Genomic DNA, 21,137 nt, shown 5'->3' on the forward strand with positions numbered 1-21,137 from the left:
ATATGTTGATAGTAAAGACTTTGATGATTGTGAGGAGTATTTAGTGTTTCATCAGAGCTGGTAGGAGGGTTTGTTTATAAATATATTGCTTTCATTTCGTTTACTGTTTGTCATAAGCTGTTGTATTGGATTGGTAACGCAAGAAGGCCACTTATATGAAAGGAATATGAAATACATTTATTAGATTGTTTTAACTAAGTATATATTATTATATTATTTAACTAACTGTATAACTTTCAGGATAGATAGATAGATTATTACCCTTTACATTTTGAAAGCCACAGTTCCTTCTCTGTAGTCTTTAAGCATAAGTTTAGACATACATTTATACATATTCATATACACAACATAAGGTGTGAGCGCGCAGAATACAGGTTCAGAAAAACGATCTACTACTCTTCACAGACTGATTTTTCAGAAGATTAAGAAAACAGCTAACTTTAGATGATAGTGAATTTACATGATAATCACCTAAGCATAACCGCAATTATTAAACTATACAGCATACTTCATTATAACTTATCCTGTATTGATTATTGTATTTATTATCGTTGCATTGTTTTAGGAAAGGAGAAAGATATGATAGGCAATTTGAGCTTTTAACTATACATAGTCAATCTGTGTTTTACTTGCTTCACCCTACCAGCCATTTCATAGCCGAATCATTGGATTTATTGTTGACAGAAAATGAACAATGTCGTAATCTGACAAAACTTCATTGGGTAAGAGAACAAAAGCAACAAATGGAACGGATTAAATTACACTTTAAATTTATATTGATTGCAAGGCATTAACTCATTTTTCCTAGTTGCAGGTTTAGGTAACTTGTTTTTGAACATACAGTCAAGTCAGTTTCTCAAATCATAGTTCTTGTTTACTATGAAGTACTTCTTGTATTTTATCTTTATGCCCTGTCTACTACCACAGATTACAAGTCCTTAGACTACGAATTATTGTAAAATGGATTTAAACAAGGGCTCGAGTTACATTATAACATTGTACTGTTGTAACAGGTGTACTTTTACAAGTATGCTATAATAAAAAGTATCTCTGCTAAAAAAATGTGAAATCGAAACAGTCATAACTGCAGCGTGAATAATAATTGAATAAATAAATTTTGAGATCACAGTAGAGAAAATATTGAAAGGTGTTTTTTCAACGTGTATGTGTACATTTAGATTTATATTTATTTCTTTTCACAATATACAAAGTTTAATTTTTATTTCCTTAAGCAATATATATTTACACACTTCTTTTGTGTTATTCATCTATATATCAAGTTATCTTATTCCTATTGTGGTAGTTAAATTGGGCTGATGCAATCAAAATCAGTAAGAAATGTAAGAATGTTACAATATATAAATTTTTACAAAACGTTCTAACTAAAATTCTCAGAACTTAATCGGTTCATACTTTTCATAATTTTTCTTGCAAGAAACGGTCATGAAACGTACACGCGATCAGTTTAAAAAGTTTCAGAATAAGTTATCCCAGATTATAACACAATAGCCGCGTTCACGAAATTTATATATCATTTTACCGACATCGCATTAGCCGATTCAGGTTAATTTAATTAGCGCATCTCCAGACAAATAATTACGCATTTTCATCTTGAGTAGATCTGTGAACAAAATATGTAAATAAAATGAGATATAAAATGATAAAATATAGAATTCGCAAATATTATACTCTTCCAGAGAATGATAAATTAATTCAAACAAAAATCATAAGAGTCAATTACCTAAAGAGTGTCGAGACTTTTTTTACGTGCATAAGCACCCATACAGGCGAAAAATCCCATTATGCTGATGAATAGCCCCAAAATAAGAGCTAACGTGTCGCCAAAATCAAATCCATTTGAGGCGGACACAAAATTAATATTTGCAAACAGTGCCAAAATTAAGTATAACAACATTTTTCGTAAAGTACCGTATATTTCTTTGACACTAAGAGGTAAGGTTAAGTTGTACCGAACGGTGATGTGTTAGATGGAGGTGGAATGTGATTTCTTCAATCAATTCACTGATTGGTCGCGCCCCTTCCACCCCCATCCGTACAGTAGTGAGTGTGCGTGTACAGGAAAACATTATTTTTAGGGAACTCTCATGCACAGTCTAAAGGCTTGGGAAAGGCCGCTGGATTGACCGCTAGACGCGCCACTTTCGTACGCTATTGGCAGTAGACGCAGCTGTCTCGTTAAACAAAATGGCGACTATTACTCTGTGGAGAAAGGCATAAGGCGCGTATCGACCGAGTAAGTACTGATTTTTCAATTATTAAGGGTCTTTCTGAAATGCTTAGGTCGGCCTGATGCTGAAAATGGGTAAAATACTTTAGCCGCTATCATTTTTTTTTCCTCTTTTCTTCCCTTCGGTCCATTAGTCGGAACAATGAGTTGAAATTTCATCGAAATGGGGTGCCGCGGATGCTACGTGCTCTAGCCATTTTGTTATCCGTTGATAAATACAAGCCAGTTTCGTACCGACAGGCGAAAACTTGGCTTTACGATATAAACTTTCGATTCAAAACGAAACTTGTTATTTTATTTATGTGCTCGCTACTGTTTTTACACTGCTCAAATATTTTGTACACAATGTTATAACGTTCTTATTTATTGCATTCATTTATTTATTTCCAACGCTATTCGCCCCTCCCTGCACACTTCCCATATGCAACATATGATGTCAATTGTTCATACATATAAAAATAATTTCAGAATCAAATTATGCATTTTAATCGCGTAAAGCAGCTAGTACTCCACTCACCGTTTATCTCAACGTTCCACCGATATGAGGCAAACTGTATCAATTTCGTTCACTTACCATTTGCCACAATTCAATGCTTATCGATAGGCAATGCAAAGATTAATAAGGCTGCATGCTCTATGACAAACCTCTTACAATTCAATTGGCTGTAGGACTTCCAATTTAACGTCATCTTGTTTTTTCAACATACATTCATATTAATATTTAGCATATTAATCACCGATGATCGTTTAGAAACATGTGTAGTTAGGTATATCAAGTCATTGTGCTGTAAGAACGATATAAATTGCAGTACTGGTATCTCCATTGATTAGAAATTTGTATTAACTGCCAAGTCACTGATATTACAATTATAACCATTTTAACAGCGAAATCTTAATGCTCGCGTTCAAAAAAAGCTGAAGCCTGGAGCTACAGTTAGAAGCCACGCAGATTTAACTTTCTTTAAATATGTTAGTAACCCATAATTTTATGTTCATTCTATAAAATTGTTAATTTTTGTATTCTATGTGTTTGATTGCAGTAAGTTTTGATGATTGGCCTTTACTGTCTCATTTTAATCAACATCGCGATGTTCGGCTGTTAATTCTTAGTGCTAGCTTCAGGATCATAACGTTTTCAACTATCAATAAAAATCAGTGATATTAATGAAGTGTCAGGTTATCTGAAATATATCATAGTTTACTAGTCATTGCAAATTACGACATTCACATAGGAATTATCGACTGATCATTTATTATCAAAATCATTAAGGTCCTAACCATACAAGTCACCCACTCGTTTAATTTCAAGTGTTTCAGACTCGATTGTTGAAAAAAAGAGAAAAAAATTGGAATCAAATTTTCGTTCAGAAGTTCTTGTCATTTGCTATTCTATTTTCAAATATTTCAACTAAAGTTTTCCGTCGTCTGATTCCAATAGAGTTACAGACATTCATATCTGAAAGTATATTGATTACAGTACGTCGATTTGATTTAATTGTAGAGATAAGTTACAAAGATTGGTGTAACATCAGAAGTAAATTTGGAACTTGAAGCATTAGTGGTCAAAATGATAGCCTGATAACTAACAGGACGTAGCCGATATTTGTATTGGTTGTATTCTGCTGGCTGCACCTTAACCAAACACAGATTGTATCTACTTGAAATTTTGTGATATTGAGCTTTGTTAAATAATGATAGTTTGCTCATATCTATACAATGGTCACATAAAATGGTTATCAGAAAGCTTGATCACTCATGCATATCATTAATTTTTTCAAAAATAATCTCCAGATAACTTTCCTCTTTTTTGGAAGTCCCCACTTACATTGGACATATATTAGTGTGGTAATTAGAAAACAATGGACACACAATTGGAGACTTCATTTTCCTACAACATTCTTTTACTCCACTTTTATTTCTCCTTGATTTTGCGAATTGTTACAAGGTTTACAGAAGTTCTGATAATTGACAATAAGTTATTTATTACACAAGATTCCAAGTCGAATCATCGGGAACTTGATTTTTTCTCAAGTAGTTAAATAATGATGTTAACGCAAATGTTTAGATATTCAACTTTTATTAAACGTTATGTAAGGTCTACGCTAGAAAAAGAAATCACAACAGTTACTGAAGTCAGACAACTCATTCAAAAGAATACATGGGAAAAAAATCATTTTTGTGGTACCACATCGTAAATTAAATAATGAGATATGTAATCACAGAATTCGATTGAAACATGTAACTATTTACTTTCTGTTCATTTACTGACAATTTTTTATGTTTGGTCAACTTGGAATTCTATGGTTAAATACACTTAATTTATAATGGAAATATCCACTTGTATCATACATCTGCTGTGTGACTAACAGTTGAAATTTTATTCAAAACCACAGTGCAAGATGGAGGTTAAAACAATCGAGGCAGATAGCAATGATCTCATGGAAATACTGAAGCAAGCTGCATCTGGTGATGAGATTATTTTTGAAGCCAACATTGCTGGCGATGGAGATGGTGAAGAGGCAGAGGAGGTAGAAGAAATTGTTGAGATAATTGAAGAAATTGAAGAGGTAGAAGAAACGGAGGAAATTGAGCAACCTGTGGGTACTGAGGAAAATGAAGATAACGAAATTGACGAGCATATGGATTTGACCATGCCAGATGCAGAAGCAAATGACCAAAGACAAAATGAGGATGAGGAGATAGAAAATTCTGCAAAGTCGTCTTCAAAAAACTATGCTACTACTGATACAGGATTAACTCAAATGAGAGCTGAGTATGTAAAAAAGCAATTGAAGAAGCATTTTAAGAATGAAGGGGACAAAGATAAAAGTAAACAACTCGTGAATTATGACATTGATGAGGATTGGGAGGATGAAGATCTGGATCAGGAACAACAATCAAAAGTAGAGTCCAGTCAATCTCAAATTCGTAGTCTCAATAATACTTCTCACAATCAAACGGAAAGGGAGGACAGACACCCTACACAGAATGGCCGAAAACACCTATCGACTCCAAACCATGATTCACCATCTCAACCAGGTAAATCTCGAGTTCATGGAAAAATACAGCAACAGGAGTCGAACACAGATGAAAATACAAATGAATATTGGGATGACGAAGAGCATGACTCTATTGTAGGATATGAAGATGATCAATCAGGTTCTCAAAATGAAGAGAACACAGATTCTCAGCATGAGATTGTTAAGAATGCTGAAAACAATTTAGTTTATACTGTTCTTGGATCCAAGAAGCAAAATAATTCGACTAAACAGACTCAAGATGGAAGACTCATTAGTTCACGTTTTGTAAAGGTAATACAGTTATATTCATTCTACTTACTGCGGCAAATACCAGCTTCCATAAAATTCAGTCATTATAGATACAACTTGTTATTATAGATCGAGCAACACGAGGAAACCCCAACTGAAGGCACAATATATTATGAAAACGAAGACATGGAAACTTTGTACGTTGAACAATCCGGTGGTGATCACGATAATTACCAATACAACAACATTATTGAGGGAGACGAAGAGATGACTAGAGACAGTAACAGGGAAGATGAGGAAACTGACAATCAAGAACCGCAGGTACTGAAATGCAAAAGATTATTGAATTTGAGAAAGTTTTGTGGGAATTGAGATGTATGGAAGAGAATTGCAGTAGATGAAACAATTAATAATCGTATTTTTTACCAGCTTTAAATGATTACTTGATAAACATTATACTAATGACTTGCAGGAGCAAATTTTTCTACACGAGGACGAAGATGGGCAGCTTTACTTCAAGGATGAAAATGGAAAACTGCAACCCGTATACTTAACGCCGGATGGAAATTACGCCATTGCCGAGAATAGTAGCGATGACCAAGACAGTCGAGATCTGGATCAACAGGTATCCAATCCAAGACAGCCCGAAGGTGGTGCCGTACTTATACCCGGTGTCGACTACGCCCCCAGTACCACAACCAAAGTATTAGCCGTTTGACATCTTTGAAGTTGTAAAACAGTAGATCGAACATTAAACTTGATCGCTCTGATAGTTCAGCCATCTGGCTTAAAGACTTGATTACAACAATCTACTTTGATGCTAGCTTCACCGAGATTTTTTTTTACCGTAACGCTGGAATAAGTTGAATCAGAATTGCACCGTCATTTTTTACTGATATGTTAATCAGTGTACTTGGTACTTCCTGTTACTTTCTAGACTGCTGTGGTGCCAGCGTCAACAATACAAGAGATAGACAATGAGGATAATACTGTGACAATATCTTTAATCATCTCTGAAGACGAGAATGGGCAAAAACGGACTCAAGTTATCATTCCAACAACAGACAATCTCAAGTGTGACACATGCAATAAATCGTTTAAATCCTCATTTCAGTTACTTAGGCACAACAGACTGAAACATGCCCGAGAGGAAGACATAACCAGCAGAAATTATCCGTGTGACTCGTGTCCAAAAAGGTAATAATTTTAAAATACCTCTTCAAAGATAGAACACGTTCTTAAGTGAGAATAACCGGTCACATTCATAACGTCAATTGTTAGTTTAAGAAAAATTAATGTATTCTGTGACCACTGTTTCTGAAATTTCGATGTTAAAAAACTTCTTTATAACATACAAAAACATTTTATATTTTTTCAAGAACCTTATGAGGCATTTGATATAATTTTTCAACTAAGTCACAACTATGTTTAAATAAAAGTATAGGAAATACAATACGCTTTGAAGATTTTATAAATTTTCTTATCATGATAAACTTGCAGGTTTCCAGATCAAAATTCATTGGCTCGTCATCGGAAGTCTCATACAGGCGACAGACCATTTCAGTGCTTTGAATGCCACAAGACCTTCCCTACGTCATCCACATTACGACGCCATCTTACTCTGCACAATCCTCAATCACGTCCACTGCCTTGCATCTTCTGTGGTCGTCGTTTTCTGGATAAAGCAAGCCTAGCAAAACATGAACAATCTCATCTTGCTGGAGAGCAACGTACTCACACGTGCGATATATGCCACAAAGCTTTCATGCATGCCAGTGATTTGGCACTTCACAAGAAGAATCATGATCCTGAACGGAAATTCGATTGTGAGGTTTGCGGACGAGAATTCAACAGACTTAACAATCTGCAACGGCACATGATGGTGCACCAGCAGGTACATATGGTATACCCAACACTTGCTTTTTACAGGGAGTCTCTCGCGAAAGTGCTGACTCCAAGCCACGCGCATATCACCAGCGCGAGCACATACACAAGTCTTTCGTGAGCTGACTGTAGCGAACAAATGCTGTGAGCGAAAACTTGTGCATGTGTTGGTGCTGGCGCTGTGCGCATGGCTGGGAGTCAGCAGTTTCGACAAAGATTCCCGATATATCGTTCTTATTCATTAATCATAACATCTGTACTCCTTGCAGTTCTAGAATTTACAATGCTTCCTATATCAACTGCGCAGGAAAAACCCTATAACTTCCCACTATTCCCGTTGTTTGTGAAAATAAAAATCTCGGACGAAAAGATGTTTGAATTTGCACGCCACTCAAGGATGGCTGTGCTGATTTTGCTGAAAATTTATTCAGTTAGTTAAATGAAATCAAATCAGTGGTCCAAAGTTCGTCTCAATTGATCTGTCACTCTTCAAGTTACTGCGTAAACAAAAAAATTTCATGTCTGCAAATGACTCAAAAATAGCTCGTCCAATTTTACTCAAAATCTAAAATAGGAAGGACCACATCGATTGATATCAAAATCATTAAAAACTGTTGATTTGGTCTTTATACATGTCTGATAAAAAATCGATTACAGAGATACATGTACGCACGCACGTGCATACCTAGACATCCACCTCAAATAGTTGGTGATAATTTTCTAGACGTGAATAGGTAGAAATCTAGTAAAAACTGTGCTTTTCATTTTCGAAGTGATTACAATAACTTCCCCTGCTTCTCTGAAAACAGACAAGTGAGAAGTTCGAAAATGTCTTAGTATTTCGTTGATTGATAAATCCAGCTTAACCCCGTTGAAGTGTGCTTTTAATTGGTTGGATTGTAGATTAAATTGAGTTGAATGTTAACCCCGCTTTAGTGAAACTGATGCTTAACATTGTAAGCAAACTAGGAAAATAAAGTTTCCATAATCGCCTTAATCATCGTTTTGCTGCGAAAATAAAATAGTAAATTCATTCATTTTAAACACAATTATGACAGAATAGACAGAGACATAGATCATTTTCGAAGAATATTAATATATTAGTTATAAGATAAGAGATAAGGAATTCCATATAAGACAATGTACATATTAAATTTTTTTTTTGTTCTACAGCAAGGAAATAATGACGAAGCTTTGTCTTGCGACGTGTGCGGCATCACTTACAAATTTATGAGCTCTTTAACCAGGCATATGGTGACGACTCACGTAAATCCGGAGAAGATGCGGCAGCAAGCGGAAGAACAACGACGAAAGCGGGAAAACAATTACCGTCGGTACATGGAAAATCGAAAAATGTACGAATGCCAGCCTACTTCTGGATATTCTAGCAAACGTACAGCATTTCACCATAATACGGTCTCTATGAATATGCAGATGAGCGACAACGACGAAGATGCTTGATTATAATTATATATTAACTTGTAATTTTTATTATTTACAAACTTTATATTTCTCCAGACGGTTATCTATTAATTGATGTAATTATTTCTCAGTGTATACAAAACCTGAATACAGTACCAATTGATTTTAATGTACTGAATCATTAAATGAATAAATAAGTACAAACTTGAACACATGTACTTGATCACGATACAGTAATCATGCATGCCAGTTCCAAATACTGACTCATATGCATTACTGAACTATACGTTTATTTCAGATTATGTGTCATGCATTGCATGTTCACGCAGATTATTCTTCAGGGAAAGCATTGGAACTAAACACAAAATTGGATAATATAAAAGAATTTAAAGCAAAATATGGTAGATTTACACATTTTAATAAGTACAGTATTCGCCTTGGACTTGTTAAAATACATTTCAAGGGAAAGATCATTGGAAGGTAAAATGTTAAGTGTGGATGAAACCAGTTTAAATTACAACATGTTACATAACAAGACTCACGGATTCTCATGTTAGAATGTGTTAAAATTCAAAAATCAGGCGCGGAACCAAACACATATTGCGATGCGAGTGTTTATATACATCGCCACTAGCAGGCGCTGTATGCACCCCGCGTGTGTTCTTCAGAGACTAAGAAATAAGTCAGTCTCATTATAACCATGAGTGGGGATGGGGTCCGTGGTCAGTGGTTGTAACTCTGAAAGCCTGGAATTGTGTTCATCGCTTATTTCCACGAATCCCGACAAAGAACTGGAGTACACACAGTACACTGTACTGGAAACGCAATAAATTTTGCTAACAACTCATGTGGACAGAACTGATAAAAAACCTGCAGCCTCAGTCCAAATAAGGATCGTATAACAATTCTTGTCTGTAGTAATGTTGATGGTTGTTTTAAACTACCATGACTTGTGAATTGTGACAGGTAAGTCGGCAAACCAAAAAGTATTAAAAAAGAACCTAAAAACTGTCTCCATGTGCGGTAGTGTCAGACAATAATATCAAAGGGCACGTTTTGCCACCCAGTGTTACACCTTTTGTAAAACCTGTACAGCTCAAGGTACCATAGAAATTTTAAAACGCCATTACACGTTGAAATTTCGAAAGTGGCTTTTAAATAGTCATAATAACAGACTGAATGTAACAGCCTCCTTGAAATTGGTTACTATAAAAGAAGTAATATACTGGACAAATCCTGCCTGGATCAAATAAATTCCGATAGTATGTTTAAATACTAGAAATCGGTTTCGGCGATTGAAGATACTGGAGGCGTTGCTGGAGGATCCTTCACCACACGTTCCGTAATTTTGAATCCACGCGCAACAGTAGCGCGGCATTTGCTAGAGGCTGACCAATTGAATTTTCTTTCACATCATATTCCTGTGCGAATTCAATTTTGGTAGCTAATTTTTTAGTTTTAAAACGTGTCATAACAAAATGCAAACTCAGTTCGGCTGAAAATTACATATACTTACAATAACTTATTTTTCTCGGTGTTCGCGAATATTTAGTGTTCCGTGAATTCTCTGTTCTCATTCAAAAAGTCTTGTATAACAGCAGAATGAAAAAAGAGTTTCTGATGATATTTTGCGACGAACTTTTCCACCAAGTGTTGGCAACTACATTTTTTTTAACCAACTACTCGAGCAAAGTATTTTACACGGTCTAAATATGTATATCTGTGGTGAATGATGCCTAAAGTAGCACTGGTTACAGTGTTTACTGGTGCTATGATCTTGATTGTGCGAATACCGCGTGCCAGACTTAAAAACCGCATGCGTGACTGAGGATTATACGCATGTATTACACGTATTACGTATTACACGTCGCATGCCAACTGAATCTCGCGACACGGCTGCGTACGGTGAGAAATAAGAGTGTCAAGTGGAAGGATTGAGCGAAAAATATGAGGAACGGAGTGATTGAAGAAGAATACAACCTGTCAATATGGAAGATCTGTTGAATGAAAGATCAATATATTCTGCTTGATTGTGCCAACTGAAAACATTAGCTGTCAGTGACGGAAAGTGCTGATTTCATATTTATTTCGAGAACGATGTTATATTCTCGTTTTGTTGCATAACCTATAAACAAAATTCAGGGTTACATGGTATGATCAACAACTGACAGTAAAAATATAATACGACCTTGTAAAATGGCACCAAACATTTTGAAAAGCAGTTTAGAAAATGCATCGTTCAATATAATATTCCAGGTACGTATGTCATTTCGTTAATCAGATTTACTTACACTGTCATTTCTGAATGCGTATCTGCTGTCACTTCAGTCATGCAACGTGGTTACTTGACGTGAAATCAACATGAAACGTCATGAATTCATGTAAAATCGATATGAAATCACGGAAAATCAATTGAAAATCCCGTGAAATTATTACAGGCGACGAGATCACACTATAAGTCTGAGTGAATAAGCCCTCCCGTCGAGGTGCACTTACTACAGATTGCATTGGAGTTCACAGACTTATATTTTTTATATTCAGATGCTTTTTTGTAAACATTAACAGTGGACAAAAATGGTGAGATCTTTAATTTAAATTACATTTTTTCAGATACTATTCCGCTGCGTAACATTTGTTCTAAATGCGTTTGTAGTACGGCATGTAGGCCAAGCAGTGCTTGGAGTAATGAATGTGAGGCTGCTCTTATTGGAATCTATGATCCTTTTCCTCTCTCGTGAACCGTTTATGAAAGCGTGTCTGACGAACACGGCTGAACACAACTGGGCACAAGTGGTTAATTTGCTATGGGTGACGTTAGTTCCCTAATCGTCAATTAATAATTTCAGATTTTAATAACGCAATCGTATTGAAAACACAATAGTTGCTTTAATTTCACCTCTTACTCCAATAGTGTGAATAACAGCTTTCTTTATACATGAGAACTAATGGCTATTCAATGTGAGAATAATTCTCAACAATTTATTTCCAGGGTTCCAATATGTGCGCTCATGTCCCTGATCTTTGGATACACATGGTTGTTCATATTATTGCCGTCAGAAGTATTACCGCCTTACTATACATTCGCAGTTTGCGCAGTCGCTGTTTCCTGCATTATTGAACTATCCTCGTTGATTGTTCAATTAGTTGCCAGTGCTTTTCTCTTTGTGAGGCTTAAAGTAAGTTTTTCGACTAAGGACTCGAAGCTTTTCTTATATATTTTTTATGTACTTGCACAATTTGAAAGCCCTGCACCTGAACTTTTCATTATTATTCATTTATTAGGGTGGGCTTTGCCTGTAAACAAGAATCATTTACATAAATTGTTGAAGAGATTTTTTGGTCAGAATATACTTATTTAATTTATGTGATTACAGGTAGTCTTAGATACAATTATGATAATCATTCGGACGTTTACCTTTGTCATACTGATACTTTACCAACCAGAGAATGCATTATTCGCCTTTGGAGTGGCACAGCTTGTTGCAGCCATTTTTTACACTACCAGCCACTATGCTTATTTCCATTTTTACATTACCAAGATAGAAGAATTCAAGGTTCAAGAAAGACCATCTTTAAGAGATGATGTTGATGAGTCTGTGAGCATGGAATTCCCGTTTACATCAATAAAAGACTTTTTACCAGGTCAATTGGTTAATTCGGTAAGATTGTCATCAATATAATTACGAGGAAAACTCAATTATTTAAGTAACTGGTCTTATGTAATTTATAACTTTTTAGGGGTCGTTGTTGGACAAAAAACTATCCATCCTTACGTGGAGTTTTTTTCGACAAGGAGTATTGAAACAAATTTTAACTGAAGGGGAAAGATTGATCATGACCATAATGCCCGTTTTGACATTTGCTGAACAGGTATTTGAAGAAAAAAAATCTATTGTTGACAGATGTTTATTGGACCAGAAATTCATTACCTCGAAGGGTTTGTCCATTAATTACGCAACATTGATTCATTTAATTGAAAATATAAAATGAATCACTATTCGTAGTTTAACAATTCATCAATAAATTGTACTTGATGAATAAAATAATTTTCTTTTACCAAAGGGCACGTATGAAATTGTTAACAATCTGGGTTCCTTAGCAGCAAGATTTATATTCCGTCCAATAGAGGATAGCGGTTACTTCTATTTCACACAGATGGTCAAAAGGGATAAATCGATACCTGATCAAAACGTGGCAAGTAAAACTAATTAGTTACTCACTTCTTTGTTTGCTCAGTACCAAGTCAGAATTTCTGATAATCCTTATCTTTGAATTGCAGGTGAAGGTGCAAGAGAGTGTTAATGTCTTAACACAGCTATGCTCAGTTGTAACATCAATTGGATTGATTGTTCTAGTTTTTGGCCAATCTTATTCCTCACTTTTACTCTGGTTATATGGAGGGCCAAAGTTGACAGCCTATTTACCAGTTTTATTACTGAGATCGCATTGTCTTGCAGTATTACTGTTAGGAATAAATGGAGTTACAGAATGTTATACAAATGCGACAGCAGACAGTAAAACCATTGACCGGAATAATTATATTATGATATATGAGTCTGTAGCATTCCTAGTAGTGTCATATTTTTTTGCATCTTGGTTTGGGCCCGTTGGTTTCATTTTTGGAAACTGCGTTAACATGGCTTTGAGAATTTTGCATTCAACCAAATTTATAAAAAGAAGACACGAAAATACCAAATATAGACCATTATTAGGACTCGTACCTAAACCAATATTCGTTGCATCTTTAATACTAGCAGCTGTTATTACAAAAGTGTCACAGGTAAGAATAACAGTATTAATACTTGATAAAATCTTGAAATCATCAAAAGTTTCTACTGCTGCGAAATGGTAGAGAAATAAACACGGCAAAACTAAATTTATATTTTCCATTCTTTTTAGGCATACTTCTTTCCGAGCGAAAAATTAATCCATCTGTTCATCGGTATCGTAATGTTTGGACTGGTGATGGCTTCCTGGGTTTATGAACATCAAGACCTGGTTCAACTCGGTGTAAACAAATGGCGCGATAGGCGAAACAAACACAAAAAAGATGATTGACCAATGAGTCCTTATTTATTGTTTGTAATATGACTGTATAAAGATTATTTATAATATAGTTACACAAGACAATATGTTGATAGTAAAAATGACAACTGTCCTCATGACTTGGTTCATTAATGTGACATTATTTCCGGACACAATATTTTACATTCAAAGCCATTTGAATTTTTTTTCTCACTTTTATCTCAAACTTAATTTCACAAAAATCGGACGCTTAAAAGTGTGCAATTATACTCTTAAGAATTCCTTATTATTTATTAATAATTGTAATTCAGACAACAAAACAATTTTAATAGAAGGTTATTCTCTCGTGGCAGTGTGAATACGTGTATACTTGCAGAGTTTTAGTGTGAGAGCCTAAAGCAAAGAAACAAGTGACAAAGCAAATTTGATACGCACCTGGCTTAATCAGGTTTTCTGGTGAAAAACAAAACTCGAGTTAAGCTTGAAGAAAATAGTTCCATTTTCAGAGAATCAAGTCTAATGTTAGAAATAAAAAAATTCCAAGGGCAGACTTAAATTCAAAAGAATAACTAAACTAGTATCACCTTGTACAATTGAGAAGAAGTAATGTTAGGAATGATCAAATCTTGACTTGAAATGCACCCAACTAAATTGGATTATGTATTTCATTACTCTCATTTTGGACATGATTTTACGAGTGTATATAGTCATGGAACTGTGCAAGTGATGATTGATGGAATTTTAGAAGATAAGATTTTGTCTATTATAAACAAAGAATATAATCTTTAATCTGAACAAAATATAGTATTACAGCAAACATAGAACGAACACTCATTATTGAGCCGTATTTCAAGTAGATATTGTTAAACATAAAGAATCAATTTTAATTCATGTACAAAAACCATTGTTAAGTCTCAACGTCGATTTCAGATTTCAGGGTGATATAGCTTTGTAGATAGCACCAACTATAGGCCCCTGACGCTGGATTATGCATTGCCTGAAATCGTTATTGAAGAATTCAAGTTGAACAGCAATTCTGACTTGGAGTTATTCTCAAATTTGCATAAAATAATCATTGTGAATAAAGAATGAGCTCCAATAAAATGATGGGCATTGAACCGACGTAAACAAATGAGAACACATATTACTTCAGATTTAATTACATATTTCCTTAGTACAAGCAAGTTGAAATGTGCACATACATACCGATTGTCACTTTCTAAAGCAATAATGGGTGCGTTTGATTCAGGCTCTAATTTTGCTACCTCATCAGCAATGGCTGCTATCAACCCAGCGCTTTGCCCAGATGCACTCCCCTTAGCTGAAAATTAAATACATATCTTTTGAGCTTTGACAAGTAAGACATTTGGAAATTCATGCAAACATAGAATCAAAAATAGTAAACATTGATTAATAATTAGTTATAGGTTACCTCCTAAGCAGAGGCCTTGACGATCGGCCAAAATGCATCCTATGACTCCTTCGACATTCGTCCTGTAAATATGTCATTATTAAATAACATTCAGAATTTGTACCTACGTCAATTCTGGTATATTTTACCCTTTTCAGTTCTTCATCAAAGGAGAAAAATGAGTTGTGTCAGAATTGATGTTAGTGAAGGTTATGAATGCGGCTACTATTTAACATTATTTATCAAGTCTGAGTATGAAGCCTTCAAGAAAATTGGTTCATACTTTCTAAGCAACAATAAAATTACGTGGGCATTGTTATGAATTTCCAAAGCAGTCAATCAATTGCGTGGAAAAAAAATTCATGAGAAAATTAGCGTATTTTAAATTGTTTGAAATAGGCGCGTCGTAACGTGAAATCTATGAATTTTGTCTTATTTCGATAACTTACACGTTATCCATAGTTTTCTCTAAGTTACGTTCCATTCTGAGGCTCCAACAAAATCGCGGTTCGTAAGTAGTGTGTGAAATTATAAGCAATAAACTGCTATAATCGAAACAAAACTACGAATAGATTTACAGTGACTGGCATAAAACAACTGGTTATTAACCAGTGTGGTTATTTTTCTTTCACGTGAACGCACTCATAGTTCTTCCTTCTTCACGACGACCCGCTGTTGTACGAACTCTCTGATTGTTTATTTTTTTATTTTTGATCTTGATGCATACTTAAATTGATATATTGTATATTAGTCGTTCACTGAAAACACTGAAATTATATATTTATTAATTTGTCAAATGTCCCCTCTTGTCTGACGGCCTGACCGGAAATACCAATTGTAACGTTAAAGTCAAATCAGATGTTATGGTATTTGAAATTGTGGAGAAGTCCCTAATCTTGACTGAAAAATATAAAGACGGGTAAATTAAATGACCCTGGGTAAATTTTTGTGATCAGCTTTTGGCGGGCTAGTGGGCCCAGTGGGCATGGGAGCGTAGGAGGGTTCTGCTCTATCGACTCTATCTAACGGGCTCATACCGACATTCGTAGCAGCCACAGTAGTGTCTATATGGAAGCTTGGGATTGAGTCGGTGAAATGTGGAAGAAAAGGCGAGGGTAAATGCACCTACTGAAAAACGTCGAAAACACGGGTTCTCGATTTTTGGCTGTAGCTTTTGATGCGTTGATCGCAGCGTAGAGGGACTGCGCCCAATCGATTTCTCTCGCAAAATTACGTCCGATCAGTGCTACGTTTAATTGATTCCAGCACCTTTCAAAATCGCGAAAATTTTCGCCAAAAAAGGAAAGGGGTTTGCCTTACTTTTTTTTTGGGCAAAAAACTTCTAGTCTCAGATTCAATTTAAATGACCCTTATCTGACCAATTAGACCCACAGGAACTCAGAAATCGCAGCGAAAAGAGCGTAAAACCAACAGGAGATAAATGGCGAGCGAAAAAGCGCCTGCTGAAAAATGTCGAAAACACAGGTCCTCGTTTTTTGGCTGTAACTTTTGATGCGTTGATCGCAGTGTATTGGAACTGCGCCCAATCGATTTCTCTCGCAAAATCACGTCGATACAGTGCGCCAAAGAATTAGTTCCAGCACTTTTCCAAAACGCGAAAATTTTCGCCAAAAACACAAAGAGGTTAGCCTCACTTTTTTTTTGGGCAAAAAACTTTCGGTCTCGGATTCGATCTAAATGACCCTTATCTGACCAATGGGACCCTTAGGAACTCAAAAATCGCGGCGAAAAGAGCGTAGGACCAACAGGAGAGAAATGGCGAGCGAAAAAGCGCCTGCTGAAAAATGTTGAAAATTAGGGTTCTGGTCTTTTGGCTGTAACTTTTGATGAGTTGATCGCAGCGTATTGGAACTGCGCCCAATCGAATTCTCTCGCAAAATTACGTCGATACAGTGCGCCAAAGAATTGATTCCAGCACTTTTCAAAATCGCGAAAATTTTCGCCAAAAATGGTAAGGGGTTAACCTTATTTTTTTTCTGGGAAAGAAACTTTTGGTCTCAGATTCGATTTAAATGATCCTTATCTGACCAATAGGACCCTCAGGAACTCAGAAATCGCAGCGAAAAGAGCGTAGGACCAACGAGAGAGAAATGGCGAGCGAAAAAGCACCTGCCGAAAAATGTTGAAAATTAGGGTTCTGGTTTTTTGGCTGTAACTTTTGATGCGTTGATCGCAGCGTATTGTGACTGCGACCAATCGATTTCTCACGCAAAATTACGTCAGATCAGTGCTACAATTAATTGATTCCAGCACTTTTCAAAAACGCGAAAATTTTCGCCAAAAACACAAAGGGGTTAGCCTTACTTTTTTTTTGGGCAAAAAACTTTTGGTCTCAGATTCGATTTGAATGACCCTTATCTGACTAATTGGACCCTCAGGAACTCAGAATTCGCAGCGAAAAGAGCGTAGGACCAACAGGAGAGAAACGGCGAGCGAAAAAGCACCTGCTGAAAAATGTTGAAAATTTGGGTTCTCGTTTTTTGGCTGTAACTTTTGATGCGTTGATCGCAGCCTATTGGAACTGCGCCCAATCGATTTCTCTCGCAAAATTACGTCGATACAGTGCGCCAAAGAATTGATTTCAGCACTTTTCAAAATCGCGAAAATTTTTGCCAAAAATGGAATGGGGTTAGCCTTACTTTTTTTTTGAGCAAAAAACTTCCGGTCTCGGATTCGATCTAAATGACCCTTATCTGACCAATGGGACCCTTAGGAACTCAAAAATCGCAGCGAAAAGAGCGTAGGACCAACAGGAGTGTGATGGCGAGCGAAAAAGCACCTGCTGAAAAATGTCGAAAATTCAGGTTCTGGTTTTTCGGCTGTAACTTTTGATGCGTTGATCGCAGCGTATTGGGACTGCGACCAATCGATTTCTATCGCGTAATTACGTCCGATCAGCGCTACAATTAATTGATTCCAGCACTTTTCAAAAACGCGAAAATTTTCGCCAAAAACACAAAGGGGTTAGCCTTACTTTTTTTTAGGGCAAAAAACTTTTGGTCTCAGATTCGATTTAAATGACCCTTATCTGACCAATCGGACCCTCAGGAACCCAGAAATCGCAGCGAAAAGAGCGTAGGACCAACAGGAGAGAAATGGCGAGCGAAAATGCACCTGCTGAAAAATGTCGAAAATTCAGGTTCTCGTTTTTTGGCTGTAACTTTTGATGCGTTGATCGCAGCCTATTGGAACTGCGCCCGAACGATGTCTCTTGCAAAATCACGTCGATACAGTGCACCAAAGAATTAGTTCCAGCACTTTCAAAATCGCAAAGATTTTCGCCAAAAGAGGATAGGGGTTAGCCTTACTTTTTTTTTGGGCAAAAAACTTTTCGTCTCAGATTCGATTCAAATGACACTTATCCGACCAATTGGACCCTCGGGAACTGAGAAATTGCAGCGAAAAGAGCGTAGGACCAACAGAAGAGAAATGACGAGCGAAAAAGCACCTGCCGAAAAATGTTGAAAATTAAGGTTCTGGTTTTTTGGCTGTAACTTTTGATGCGTTGATCGCAGCGTATTGGGACTGCGTCCAATCGATTTCTCTCGCAAGATTACGTCCGATCAGTGCTACGTTTAATTGATTCCAGCACTTTTCAAAAACGCGAAAATTTTCGCCAAAAACACAAAGGGGTTAGCCTTACTTTTTTTTAGGGCAAAAAACTTTTGGTCTCAGATTCGATTTAAATGACCCTTATCTGACTAATTGGACCCTCAGGAACTCAGAATTCGCAGCGAAAAGAGCGTAGGACCAACAGGAGAGAAACGGCGAGCAAAAAAGCACCTGCTGAAAAATATTAAAAATTTGGGTTCTCGTTTTTTGGCTGTAACTTTTGATGCGTCGATGGCAGCGTATTGGAACTGCGCCTAATCGATTTCTCTCGCAAAATTACGTCGATACAGTGCGCCAAAGAATTGATTCCAGCACTTTTCAAAATCGCGAAAATTTTCGCCAAAAATGGTAAGGGGTTAACCTTACTTTTTTTCTGGGAAAGAAACTTTTGGTCTCAGATTCGATTTAAATGATCCTTATCTGACCAATGAGACCCTCAGGAACTCAGAAATTGCAGCGAAAAGAGCGTAGGACCAACAGGATAAAAATGGCGAGCGAAAAAGCACCTGCCGAAAAATGTTGAAAATTAGGGTTCTGGTTTTTTGGCTGTAACTTTTGATGCGTTGATCGCAGCGTATTGTGACTGCGTCCAATCGATTTCTCACGCTAAATTACGTCGATACAGTGCGCCAAAGAATTGATTTCAGCACTTTTCAAAATCGCGAAAATTTTCGCCAAAAATGGAAAGCGGTTAGCCTAACTTTTTTTATGGGAAAAAAACTTTTGGTCTCGGATTTGATTTAAATGATCCTCATCTGACCAATGGGACCCTCAGGAACTCAGAAATCGCAGCGAAAAGAGCGTAGGACCAGCAAAAGAGAAATGGCGAGCGAAAAAGCACCTGCCGGAAAATGTTGAAAATTAGGGTTCTGGTTTTTTGGCTGTAACTTTTGATGAGTTGATCGCAGCGTATTGGAACTGCGCCTAATCGATTTCTCTCGCAAAATTACGTCGATACAGTGCGCCGAAGAATTGATTCCAGCACTTTTCAAAATCGCGAAAATTTTCGCCAAAAATGGTAAGGGGTTAACCTTACTTTTTTTTTGGGAAAGAAACTTTTGGTCTCAGATTCGATTTGAATGAGCCTTATCTGACCAATGGGACCCTCAGGAACTCAGAAATTGCAGCGAAAAGAGCGTAGGACATACAGGAGAGAAATGGCGAGCGAAAAAGCACCTGCCGGAAAATGTTGAAAATTAGGGTTCTGGTTTTTTGGCTGTAACTTTTGATGCGTTGATCGCAGCGTATTGTGACTGCGTCCAATCGATTTCTCACGCAAAATTACGTCAGATCAGTGCTACAATTAATTGATTCCAGCACTTTTCAAAAACGCGAAAATTTTCGCCAAAAACACAAAGGGGTTAGCCTTACTTTTTTTTTGGGCAAAAAACTTTTGGTCCCAGATTCGATTTAAATGACCCTTATCTGACTAATTGGACCCTCAGGAACTTAGAATTCGCAGCGAAAAGAGCGTAGGACCAACAGGAGAGAAACGGCGAGCGAAAAAGCACCTGCTGAAAAATGTTGAAAATTTGGGTTCTCGTTTTTTGGCTGTAACTTTTGATGCGTTGATCGCAGCCTATTGGAACTGCGCCCAATCGATTTCTCTCGCATAATTACGTCGAAACAGTGCGTCAAAGGATTGATTCTAGCACTTTTCAAAATCGCGAAAATTTTTGCCAAAAATGGAAAGGGGTTAGCCTCACTTTTTTTTTGGGCAAAAAACTTTTGGTCCCAGATTCGATATAAATGACCCTTATCTGACTAATTGGACCCTCAGGAACTCAGAATTCGCAGCGAAAAGAGCGTAGGACCAACAGGAGAGAAACGGCGAGCGAAAAAGCACCTGCTGAAAAATGTTGAAAATTTGGGTTCTCGTTTTTTGGCTGTAACTTTTGATGCGTTGATCGCAGCCTATTGGAACTGCGCGTAATCGATTTCTCTCGCAAAATTACGTCGATACAGTGCGCCAAAGAATTGATTCCAGCACTTTTCAAAATCGCGAAAATTTTCGCCAAAAATGGAAAGGGGTTAGCCTTACTTTTTCTTTGGGCAAAAAAGTTTTGGTCTCAGATTTCATTTAAATGACCATTATCTGACCAATCGGACCCTCAGAAACTCAGAAATCGCAGCGAAAAGAGCGTGGGACCAACAGGAGAGAAATGGCGAGCGAAAAAGCGCCTGCTGAAAAATGTCGAAAAAACAGGATCTCGTTTTTTGGCTGTAACTTTTGATGCGTTGATCG

General features: G+C 36.6%; 3 protein-coding genes and 1 long non-coding RNA gene across 12 annotated transcripts; 2 read left to right on the top strand and 2 right to left on the bottom strand.

The window, feature by feature from the left end:
* Positions 1-1,163: 1,163 nt before the first annotated feature.
* On the bottom strand, positions 1,164-2,874 carry LOC124222805 (uncharacterized). Its single transcript, XR_006884118.2, has 2 exons — positions 1,742-2,874; positions 1,164-1,621 (listed from the first exon to the last, which is right to left on the bottom strand). It is a non-coding gene; the product is annotated as an uncharacterized lncRNA (long non-coding RNA).
* On the top strand, positions 2,098-9,033 carry LOC124222730 (zinc finger protein 3). Of its 8 annotated transcripts, none has more exons than XM_046633993.1 (8): positions 2,775-2,801; positions 3,134-3,217; positions 4,642-5,559; positions 5,647-5,838; positions 5,990-6,220; positions 6,455-6,714; positions 7,018-7,420; positions 8,575-9,033. In XM_046633993.1, exons 1-8 carry the CDS (start codon positions 2,790-2,792, stop codon positions 8,860-8,862), a joined length of 2,388 nt encoding a protein of 795 aa, XP_046489949.1. In that variant the 5' UTR covers positions 2,775-2,789; the 3' UTR covers positions 8,863-9,033. The 8 variants fall into 8 exon arrangements, with proteins under 8 accessions (XP_046489988.1, XP_046489949.1, XP_046489958.1 ...); XM_046634002.1 differs by having other exon boundaries at positions 7,018-7,411; XM_046634040.1 differs by having other exon boundaries at positions 6,632-6,714.
* A 477-nt stretch (positions 9,034-9,510) lies between these two features.
* LOC124222758 (man(5)GlcNAc(2)-PP-dolichol translocation protein RFT1) lies at positions 9,511-14,074 on the top strand. Of its 2 annotated transcripts, XM_046634058.2 has the most exons (8): positions 9,511-11,079; positions 11,434-11,636; positions 11,813-11,999; positions 12,198-12,482; positions 12,562-12,693; positions 12,886-13,017; positions 13,103-13,603; positions 13,723-14,074. In XM_046634058.2, exons 1-8 carry the CDS (start codon positions 11,020-11,022, stop codon positions 13,879-13,881), a joined length of 1,659 nt encoding a protein of 552 aa, XP_046490014.1. In that variant the 5' UTR covers positions 9,511-11,019; the 3' UTR covers positions 13,882-14,074. The 2 variants fall into 2 exon arrangements, with proteins under 2 accessions (XP_046490014.1, XP_068990702.1); XM_069134601.1 differs by lacking the exon at positions 9,511-11,079 and having other exon boundaries at positions 11,512-11,631.
* On the bottom strand, positions 13,878-16,092 carry Lamtor5 (Late endosomal/lysosomal adaptor, MAPK and MTOR activator 5). Its single transcript, XM_046634147.2, has 4 exons — positions 15,709-16,092; positions 15,281-15,342; positions 15,055-15,169; positions 13,878-14,845 (listed from the first exon to the last, which is right to left on the bottom strand). Exons 1-4 carry the CDS (start codon positions 15,741-15,743, stop codon positions 14,782-14,784), a joined length of 276 nt encoding a protein of 91 aa, XP_046490103.1. The 5' UTR covers positions 15,744-16,092; the 3' UTR covers positions 13,878-14,781.
* Between the last annotated feature and the right edge of the window lie 5,045 nt (positions 16,093-21,137).

The sequence above is a fragment of the Neodiprion pinetum genome, chromosome 1 (genome assembly GCF_021155775.2).
Source record: "Neodiprion pinetum isolate iyNeoPine1 chromosome 1, iyNeoPine1.2, whole genome shotgun sequence".
Classification (NCBI taxonomy): Eukaryota; Metazoa; Arthropoda; class Insecta; order Hymenoptera; family Diprionidae; genus Neodiprion; species Neodiprion pinetum.